This window comes from Trachurus trachurus, assembly GCF_905171665.1.
Source record: "Trachurus trachurus genome assembly, chromosome: 22".
Taxonomy (NCBI): Eukaryota; Metazoa; Chordata; class Actinopteri; order Carangiformes; family Carangidae; genus Trachurus; species Trachurus trachurus.
The window spans coordinates 23794060-23805410 of NC_139907.1; the positions used below are offsets into that span (position 1 = coordinate 23794060).

General features: G+C 40.2%; 1 protein-coding gene across 1 annotated transcript; it reads left to right on the plus strand.

Moving 5' to 3' along the window:
- Nucleotides 1–2033: 2033 nt before the first annotated feature.
- Nucleotides 2034–7309, plus strand: LOC311005878 (uncharacterized protein; the record flags this gene model as incomplete). Its single annotated transcript, XM_083998485.1, has 6 exons — nucleotides 2034–2064; nucleotides 2321–2401; nucleotides 2514–2629; nucleotides 3700–3782; nucleotides 5618–5749; nucleotides 7253–7309. The coding sequence occupies exons 2-6, from the start codon at nucleotides 2340–2342 to the stop codon at nucleotides 7307–7309; spliced, it is 450 nt and encodes a 149-aa protein (XP_083854611.1). The 5' UTR covers nucleotides 2034–2064; nucleotides 2321–2339.
- Nucleotides 7310–11351: the final 4042 nt, after the last annotated feature.

An 11351-nucleotide genomic window follows, 5' to 3' on the forward strand; every position in this document is an offset into this window, starting at 1 on the left:
AGTATTCACGTGTTATAAATGGAGAAATCAGTATTTATTAATGCTTTACTAATGCTTAATAGTGTGCACCTATTATAAAGTGTTCTGTAACTGACAAAGCCAAAATGAAAAATCATGGCATCAGTGAGTCACATAAACCAGATCAATCGCCACAAACAAGAAGAATGAATTCTCCCAGTTAAGGCATTAGTATCAAAAATCAGATACATTTTCTGTCAATGGTAAGTTTCATGATGTGTACTTGGACACATTCAATCTCTATCATCCATCCGTGTCCATGTTTTCCCATATTCCATGTTGTACACTGTTTTCTTGTCTGTACAGAACTGTCTTGCCTTGTCTGTCATTCACAATCACGACTCACTGTTGGAGTCAGACTCTAGTGGTCTTTAGATGAACTGCAGTGTTGGCTGCTCTGGTTCTCTATACAAAAGTGAAGATGTGTGAAGAATGAAAATTGGGCACAATTGTTGTGCAAAAAAACATCATAACAATTACCCATCCAGTCCACAAACAGAAAACAGTAGATGGAGTTTGATGTCACTGATCATGATGTCCAGAAATCATTGTATTAGCAGCAATAATAAAGTAATAGTCTGTCCCGCACCAGATAATCTAGTTAATTTCTAGTCTAGTGAAATTATAGACTGTGTCTAATGAGTCCCATGTAATGAATTTACACTTTAACTAAAGGAGGGCTGGTGGCATCGGTGCAGTTGATCCCTCGCAGGATTCAGACCCAGGGTCTCCTGGCTACATGGCAGCCAACACAGCACAGCCACCACCAGGAGATCACAGCAATCCATTCCTAATGAAAAAAAGAAAGAAAAAAAAAACATAAATAAAACATGCAAATTTCTCATCCAGCTGCTCTTGTCAGTTCCACAGAGCTAAATCCCGATCAACAACCCCAACACATCCTCCGTCAGCAGTCTCCAAAGGGCCTGAGCTTCCCTCATCTCTCTCCCCACTGCATCTCTCTGCATTCATTTCCATTCTGCCCTCTTTTGCTTTTAAAAAATCCTTGCAATTGTGGCCTCTTTTGCATTTGGCCCCTATCTACCTCCACCACCGCCGCCCCCCTCACCCCGCCGCGGAACGGGGAGATGCTGCTGTCCATGTGCTTATTCAGAGAGAAATGGCCTTTTGTCTCTGCTGCTCTCCGTCACAGAAGGTCACGCAGGCTTACCCCCGCTGAATCAACCCAGTCGCCAGAAAGAAACGTTCACTATGGACTATTCTGCAAACTCCAGAAAAGTCCAGGATCAACGTTTCCGAGCGAAAATACGTTATACACCAACATTACGTTGCCCATTCATTTAACGTGAGCCAATTGCTGCGTTCATTATCAACGTTTTACATGTGGCTGTACAACGTTATTTTTTCGCTGGAAAAACAACATTTTAGGATATATTTGGCATGGTTTTGATGACTTTTTTAGCGAGAAATGTGTGTTTTAGTTTCCAAATGTATGTTGAATTAATGCAAATAAGCTTGTGTTTGTAACATATTCTGCGAATTTGAAAATTGAAAACGTATATATTCAACATTATTCATTAAGCTTTCTGGCGGATAAAATGTGATTATTTGGCACTATTTGAGGACATTTCTAGCGAGAAATGTGTCTTTTACTGTACATATGTTGAATGAATGAAAATTAAGTTTTATTTGTAGCCTACTCCAGCGATATTTTATCCGACTGATTGGACTCTCCCACTATGCTGTGGGCACTGAATTATGATTATGAAAACCTGATACTTTTTTCGTTTTGACGAAGATTTTTTCAGCTTGTAGTTGCTGTCGTGGTTGTTTTAAACGCTATTTTATGAATGTAATTTTTTTTTTCATTATTGTGGTAGGCCAACGTTTGGTGCATTATTTTAATCATAAACGTTATATTTATTCAGTTAATGTGTATTTCGTTTGTTAGTTATTACGAAGATTGCTCAGATTTCCATCGTTGCTATGGTTACAGTGAACGATCAGCTGATTTCATTGTGACTGACGTAGCTTCCGGCATGTCCGTCATCGTCTCACCGACAGGCAGCCCCAGCCCCCGTTCAGGTAACGTAAACAAACAACATGGAAAATTGTGATAAAATAATTAACAGTTAAAGCTATTTTACCTCCAAAAACCAGCCAGTGTCGTCAACCACAAACAAAGTTTGACAGATGTGGTTGATCAAAGTTGTTAAACTGGCTGACTTTACTAGCTGCACTGTTTGATGTAGATTTTAATGATTAGGCTAACGTTAACATAGCTAGGCTAACATTAATGCTACATGCCAGCCCTCACTGTACTTTTCTCACTGTTTTACAGGTAACAGATAATACCTACAATGGCTACAGCTGAAGCTGAGTTCAATGAGATGCTCAGTAAAACGAAGAGCCTGACACAAAGGTAATTTAAATATCTTATTCCATGCATGGGGATCAGATATTATGATGCATTTGTGCAGGAAGTCTGTGTGGTTAACTGCATTACTTTGATTATATTGTGTTGTTTTTTTTAGGTCAAAAAAGAGGACAAAGGCATCAGACCTGCCACGATGGAGAAAACGTGATGATCATCTCTGTGTCCTTGAGGAGACCGGTGTGGAGATGCTTGATGAACAAGAGCCAGGATTTGGTATGTGATCGTGATAATTTGTGCATCATTATTCTTATTTTGGTAGAAAAACATCATGTTAGGATTTCTATGCGGATGTACCAGTCCAAGAAGCTTTCTGAAGTCTGTAGTAGTTGTAGTCGTAGGCCTGCACACCTCAACATCACCATAATACTTCATTTAGAATGTGATTTTCACAGGGCCTGATTTAAGCCACAGTACCACCTTAAATTAGCTCAGTGCAGCATCACACCGCAGCTCTTACCAATCATATTTCCAACACACGCAACATAACACCACCTGAGAACTCTCTCCTAAACTTCATATGGATGCTGGCAGAAAATGGAGTATGCCAGGGTGGGCTGGCTTATGCAATATTTACAGTTGCCACCTTTTAATTCTACATATAAGTGTATTTTCAATTATTCTGTCAACAGACTGGCAAAGTGTGTTTGAACACCGTTTTACCAGAGTTTTATGGAGTGGGTGATAAGCTCTTTCAAGGTGGACAAGCTGTGCGCAGAAAGAGGATGACACTTGTTGGAAATTCCCACGGGTCACGTGATTCCCGTGGGATGGGAGTCAAAGTTTTATTAATCCTGTGATTGGGACGGGACGGGAATAAAAATGAATGGGAGCGGGCAGGAGCGGAAACTCCATTAATAGATGATGATTTTCAGCCGTGTTAAACTACCAAAAGGACAGATGCGTCCATTTTTGCCGTCATCTTTCAGTGAGCCAAAACTATTTTGGCTTGCGTTAGTTAAATGGGGAGTGGGCGCAGGAGACACACAATAACAACAAAATGCAACATTTTTGCAACATGTTTGGGTTCATTCAACTGAGATGGACATAAATGGATATGGTCTGACCAATGTACTGTTTTTATTTTTTATTTTCTCCAGCTCTGAGGAAGGGGGCTACTTTGACGGGTGCTTCTCTGCAATGATGATGACATCCAAATGAGGGCCAAGCATGTACAGTAAGTGTTTTTGTGTATTTTCCACATAGATTCTCATTGAACTTATTGTACTACTTGAAAGTTTATTTTTAAAATAACATTAGAAACTTTTTGTCTTTGTATGCACCAGGAAAGGGCATCTGTGGTCGGTCTCAGCTGAATGCAGCAAAGGCGAGGACAACGAGGAGGAGTAGCTCCAGCCTTGATGAGCAGGTGTGTATCATATAAGAGTTATGCCATCATGGCATTATTCTTTGTGCTCTAAATATGTATGTATATCCACACATCAGCTGACCCACACTATAGCCCCAGTTCCAATCCGCCCCATAAGACTCAGGCCCTGAACCCTCACTGACTAAAGTGACGTCAGATCTAAGACAGAGTGTGAGAGACTGTGAGGGTCCAGATGCTGTAAACATGACTGGAACAGCACTTACCCACTCTCACGATACGTTACCTTGACAACAAAATGTTGTTGACTCCGGTCATGAAATGATAATTTACTGTAATTTCAACACGCACAAAGTGTGTGAGGGGGACGGACTCAAAACAAAATGTTCCTGGATCAGATCTGATCAAATCATCATCAATACTCTGCAGTACTACTACCGTCAGTATTAACGTGTGCAGACTGCACATGTTAATACTGACGGTAAACTTCTTTTTTTATTTTTTTGTTGCCCCTGTCCATTAACAATAAAGAGAGCGGCAGAGCTCTCTCTGACTACGTTTGTTTATTTGCTTTTTGCTTTTTTTTTGAACACTTGCGTTCCAACGGCATCACCATGCATCGGTGCTAACTTACGGTAAGGGGGCAGTAAGGGCTCATTCACTGACTCACTGACTTGATGATCTGACAACGGAACAGCCCTCACACACTCACGGAATTCCTGTGAATGCGCCTCTAAGGGCACACTCACACTAGGGCCACTTGATCCGTACCGTGCTGAAGCCCGAATGCCCCCCCTCCCCTGTCCACCGCTGGCCCGCACTCACACTACCTCGAACCCAAGCGTGCTGAAGCACGGTTGCCTCCGACACATACGTCATCGCGTTGATATACCAATACATCCATGATGCGCTCTGACTGCAGAAAGAACAGCGCTTTTTAATTGTTTGACCGGTTGTCATGGTAACATCTTGAAGTTTAATCAAAGCGATGTCAACTAGCTATGTTTATGGCGCGACGCAATCGTGACTGTTGTTTACACGCGGTTGCAGACACGAGGTTGAGAACGAGCCCGCGACGCATTACTGTACGCATTCCTGGCCAAGCGTACCGTGCACACCTCACCAACCGTGCCGGGCCAGGGAAGTGTACCGTGCTCAGGCACGGTACACTTGCACTCACACTGGCAATAGAATCAGGACTTTAGTCTAGTGTGCCTAGTGTGAGTGCACCCTAGTCAGTGTGTCCGTAAGGGCTCGGATTGGAATTGGGCCATACTCTTCTCTCCAAGTTATTTTGCACTTCATCTATTCACAACTGTACTACACTTGAATGAAAATCTGTCTAACTTTCACAGACTAACACAAACCCAGTTGAATGAATTTATCTATTGGGCTCTTTTTTTGAAACTACAATATTAGCTTCATCTTTTTTGTGTGACTGTTAATATGTTTGCCATCAGTACAACAACAATTACTGCTATTAAGGGTGTACGCAACTATAATAAGTGAAGCCTGCCCAGAATGCAGCCACCTGACTGCCATGAAGTCCTTGTTGTCTGTGCTTTATCCCAAGGCATATGGCATCAAGTGCAATATCATTTTATTTATTATTCGTTTCATATCCAATTACAGTGATATTTAACAGTTCTTATTAGCTATAATTTGATGATGTTTACATAATTGTATTGAATTCTACAACCCATAAGACACAAGGTAATACATGGTTTATCATTATTAAAGGTGAAACTCAGCATGATAATGCTGACAGTCATTGGAAAGTTTCAAATCCAGTGAGCGTGCTGGATTACAACGCTCAAACAAACTGATGAATGTTCCACAGACTCAGACTAATGATGTGCACTGTTCTTTAATTACAGATAAAGTGGGGAGCAGACAACCAGGATGGAGCTGGATCTACGTTGGTGGAGGAAATGGGCAACTCTTTCCTCTCCAGGACTGCCATTATCACTAAGCTCATGAGTATACTCATGAGCTTAGTGATAATGGCAGTAAGGGAGGTTTGTTTTAGGCTGTTACACATTGTTATAGAGTTATGATTTACATTTCACTACATTTTAGCATTACATGACTATTGTATTTCAGGTATTTTAGTGGAATAGTCCGACTACATTGTTGTTAGTTACAGTAAGTGAGCACAACATGATACTAAAACAGTTAAAACCCGACTCAAAAAGTGACCAACAGGGGCTCATGAAAGTCTTTAGCTTCTCTTTGCACCAGACACACCAGCATCTCCACAGGCAAAGGCAAAGCCTAGAGACCCACAAGGAGGAGATAAATTAATACATTCTTGTGAAACAGATCAGGCCAGGTGTATAGGGCTTTGTTTATTTCGTGACCATTTTTCATCACCACAGTACTGTGGGTTGTAGTCAACGACAAAGTAGATTAAACGTTTTTCCTCAAAACTGTAAAGGTTAGTACTTCCTATTGCTTGTTGTGAACTGTTTTCTTCTCTGTATACTATATGTCCAACATCTATGTCCCGTCTGGCCGTCCTGGGTGTGGGATCCCTCTGCTGCTCATCCTGAAGTTTCTCCTGTTTTTTTCTCTCTGAAGTTTTTCCTCAGTGGATGTGAGGGTCTAAGGGCAGAGGATGTTGTTGCTATGTAATGACCTTGGAGACAAAGTGTTTGTAAAAACAGGCTATACAGATAAACTTGCAATGCCGTAAGTGGTTAGATTTTCCACCACTAAATGTGTATGTGTGTATAAATATGTGTAGATGGTCTTACTTAACCATGTTTTATTCTAGTTGTAATGATCTGTGTATGTATTCTTTATCTGTAGTATGAAAATGACTCTTTAAGTTTTGTTTTTACCACCCTGTGTTATAAAATGACAATTAAATGAATTCAAATCAAATGACCTTGATTCCTTCACTTCTTGACCCTGCAAATGTACAGAAACGTTAGTATTTAAAACACAATTTTCTTTCTATCACCATATTCCAATATATATAATAATTTCATTTCAATAGGCTACACTGAAATCTGCAATCTTTTGAGTTTTTCACCATATTGCATTGGATAGATGTAGCCATCTTTTATTGATAAAATTGATATAGTAAATCTCCTCTCTCACAACTTCTTGTAACCTCTCTGTTGTGTGCCTTGGACACCTTGGGCTGCGTTCAATAGCTCAATGCTCTAATGTAAGCTAAACTGGCTATTAACCCATCTGGTTGCATATTTTTTAAGCCACATTTTATGAACACAGTCTTCAAACAACACTCTCACTTTATAGCAACAAAAATGTGTCGAGGAATGATGCTTGGGTGTTCCGTTTTGAAACGTTGCCTAATCCTATTGCCTTTGAACGCATCCCGTTCATACCGCGAAACAGCGTGGCAGAAATCACGTCTAAACTAGCACTAATACATTACTATTTTTATATTTTATAACATACAATCTCTCACGATATAAACATATATGTCATGGTTATGCGTTTTTTGTTAAAGAATGAGCGAATAGACGCTTTTTGAACCCTAGTGTGACAACCCCAACCCCAACCCAGGAGAACGACACAAGAACTACATGTTGCCATAGTGACACGTTGACTGTATGTGCGCTCCGCCATGTTGGTTGTAGTTCTAATGTGTTTTCCCTATTATGTTTGTCTAAGACCAGGAACATTGTAATCTTTTTATAGGTTTTCTGGGGTGCTGAGCACATGTGTTTGGTCAGATTTGATGTGTGTTCCTGTTAAAAGGGAGAAAATGTGTTTTGTGCCATATTTGACCCTATTCTTGACCCCTTCCTGCTGGTTTGCCATTGGACCTGATAGTAGAGGTCAAGAGCTTTCCAAAAATGTGTATAACTTGTCTGTAGCACATTTTGTTGCTGCTCTAGAAGCCTTTAAAAGTGTGTCAGGATCAAGGTTCAAAGGTCACTTGTGGGGAGCAAGAGCTGACCTCAGTTTTCATACTGACACATGTTACTCCCTAGGTCAAGACCTTTCCAACGATGTCTTCATTGTTGTCCTACGACAAAGTTTAATTTTCATCTTGCTTGAAAACTATGGCCCTTTGAGATATACGTTCCTAGCCCTATCTATGAGCCTAACTGGATGAAATCAGTCAAACATGTTTTCAGGGGTAGTGAGTGGCCAAAAATTGTTCAAGATGTTGGTGTCTGACTTATACACTGTTAGACTTTAAAATTTTGACCAGTTTAGACTAATTTTCCTCATAATCTACATCTACACAAAGGTCAGACAAGGAAGACCAGCTGTCCTCTCTCTAATTAGGATGCCCTGACTCTGAGAAAGGAGGTCAGCAGCAGAGAACAAAACTTTAAATAGCCTAACCAATCATTCTATACAATTTTCCCACTTGCCCTGATAAAAATCTATCTATAAATCTAAATTTCTCTTATAAATCTACACCAAATTGATACTGCAGTTTTGATTTGTGTTAGCCCCTCCCCCAAATTTAGGATATGTTACAGTCTTACAATCACAAGTGCACTGTATGTTGGATGGGATACCCCTCCTCCCCAAGTATATAAAAAATTATTACATAACTCTGTTATAAGTCTGTTATAACACCTTATTCTATAATTGCTGAAAGCCATATGGTCTCCTCACCTTCCTTTTCTCCAAGGCATTAGTGAAAGGTATTAGTCATTGCTGTTTCATTTGTACAAAACACACACACACACACACACACACACACACACACACACACACACACACACACACACACACACACACACACACACACACACACACACACACACACACACACACACACACACACACACACACACACACACACACAGAGAAACCATTGTTTTTGTCTATAGTTATTGTCAGTATTGCAGTGGCTGTGTTTGGGAAGTTGGATCACTGTTGAAATCCTCTGGCCATGAAGCAGTCAATCGTGTTGGTTGAGTGAGATCAGCCCTTTCTTCTTGGTCTTCTCTTCTTCCACTGATGGACTTGTCAAGATGGGCTTATATGCAAATGCTCATAAAAACGAAATCTGAAAGATGACAGTCTAAGGCAACCTTTATTTAACACATACTACAAGGTAAACTGTACTCTGGAGAACATAGTGTATGTAAATGTACTACATTTCTTCAATTAACAGGCATGCATATTTTCCATTCGGGTTGATGAATGCAGATACTTTTATTTTGTTATCTGTGGGAAGAGATTTTCAAACATGAATACAGTATACAACTGATGAACTCATGGACTACCGTTTAAAAAATGATTAAAAGGACAAAAACACACAAAAACTGTACAATTGGATAAGCATAACTAACCAATCTATCAACTGATCCACCACTCAATCATTCATAACAATGTAACTATAATCATTAACCACATAATTGTACATTGTTTTAAGCTGTTTGTGTGGCACCCAGGAATCTCTCCATCATGTTGCTACGAGAAAGAAGAAATGGAAAAAAGAGAAATTCTTTTTAGTAACAGTTGCTTTAGTATCAATGAATCATGAATTAAACATGATGTTGAACATGACATACACACTTCTTTTAGAAATACTGTATGGTGTTACTTGCATTCAATGTTGATTGGTAACTACAGTGTTCTGAACTATATCTGTTACTCCAGCATGAATGTTCACCCTGTAACCCAGAAGCCTCTCATACAGCTACGCTTCATGGCAAAGTTGTGCACAGAATTTGAGATGTTGCATTTGTGGTAATGCATCTATGATGACACAACATACATACTGTACCTCTTTGAGCAGGGCAGCCATTTCACCTTCACCTCCCTTAAACCCCTGAAAAACAAGCAATAACCAAAATGACTGAAAATTAATACAAAAAATAAGCAGAAATAATAATCTATAATAATATCTATTATAACATTAGCCTAGAAATCTAGACGCACCCTAGCGGCAGCAAAAATATTGTGTTGACCAATCACAGCGCTCTATCTGTTTAGAGAGTCGTTGGGCGGCTTAACGCCATGACGACATACATTTTAATTGGCTTGTCAGGCTAACGTCATCCTGCTCTTTGCTCTGATTAGTCGTAGCGCTCAAGCACTACCCCATTACGTGCAGAGGCAGTTTGAAAGACAGCCTTCATCCCGCCCCCTGGATTGAGCCGAGGTCTACCGGTCGTTGCCAGACTAGACATTTTAATGATATAGTCTGGCTTGTCAGGCTATTATAACATAAGATCTTAACTTTAAACTGTGTGTGGTGAAATGGTGATTATAGAAAGTTTGCAGTAAATCTGTAGGGGAGACTGTGGTACGCAGCATAGGGCAAGCTGAGCCACCCCTTGTTGCTAGGGAACCATTAAGAAAAATAGAGCATGTGACCAAATATTTAGGAGGACCGAGGAAGGCATCATTTCATGGAATTTGTGACGTAAGAACCACATGGGTTAAACGGTTAGACATCTATGTCCGAAAAAACATTTTAACTCTCGAAAGTGAATTTTTGTCAATCACAAGTTTCATGAGAATTGTGTTTAGACCAAAAGAGATTATTATAAATGTGTAGTATGCATCAGTTGAAACTTTTTAGCTGTGGGAAGTATTAAAGTCAATATGGTAACTGTGGGGTACGTTGTGCCACCTGCCACATACACTACATCAATGCATTTTTATATTTTTCCTTTTTTTAGTTCAGTTGAGAGAGACAGGAAATGGGGAGAGAGAGAGAGAGAGAGAGAGAGAGAGAGAGAGAGAGAGAGAGAGAGAGAGAGAGAGAGAGAGAGAGAGAGAGAGGGGGAATGACATGCAGGAAAGGACTGCCCGATGCGGGATTCGAACCGGGGCCGCCTGCAGTGAGGACTGTCATCTGGTCACTTGACGCTCCTAAATGAATGTATTTTGTCTTTACTTGTCCCGATTACTAAATCAGGATTCTGGATGTTTATGATTACAGTAAGTACGCTGCTGAAAACAAGCTGCTGTTTATGGTGAGCCATGTATTACTTTAAAAGAGAAAGATGAAGGATTCTTCCCAAGATGCAATGTAATCACAAAACTCCCCAAAGCTCAGTGAGTTGGTGGCTCAGCAGCAGGTCACTGCAGTTTGTGTTCACCTGCCACCTGGACAGGTGGAATATGAAGTAAAGGGGGAGGTGGGAGCTGGTGGGGATCGGGGGGGGACTCAACTTAGATGCTCCTATGCTCAACTTGCCCAATTCTCCTCTGCATGGTGAATGTGTATATTAAATGGTTCATGTAGCCTACATAAAACCCTGAAAAGATGAGAAGTGTTGGTAGAAGCCCTTGTAATATCTGCACACTAGTAAACAGTATTCAACTAAAAACAACAGAAACAACAACCACCACAAGGACAACTTACTTTGGTAATCCTTTGCCCCACAATCTTGGAATAAGGGAAGCTCTACAGGTTTATGTGGACATCACAGTCTGGAAATGAGTGAAAGTTTGTAAGTTTAGCATAAAAGCACAAAAAGCTAAATTACTTAAATGACTAAAACACTTGTTTTGATAGAGACATCCATGAATGACATGAATACAAATATTAATACTTAGAAAATAATTTGAGCAATTCTTAATGTTAGTGATGCTATCTACATAATGGATGTGTGTGAATGCATATACACCTGCCTGCCTGTACATGTGCATCCCTGT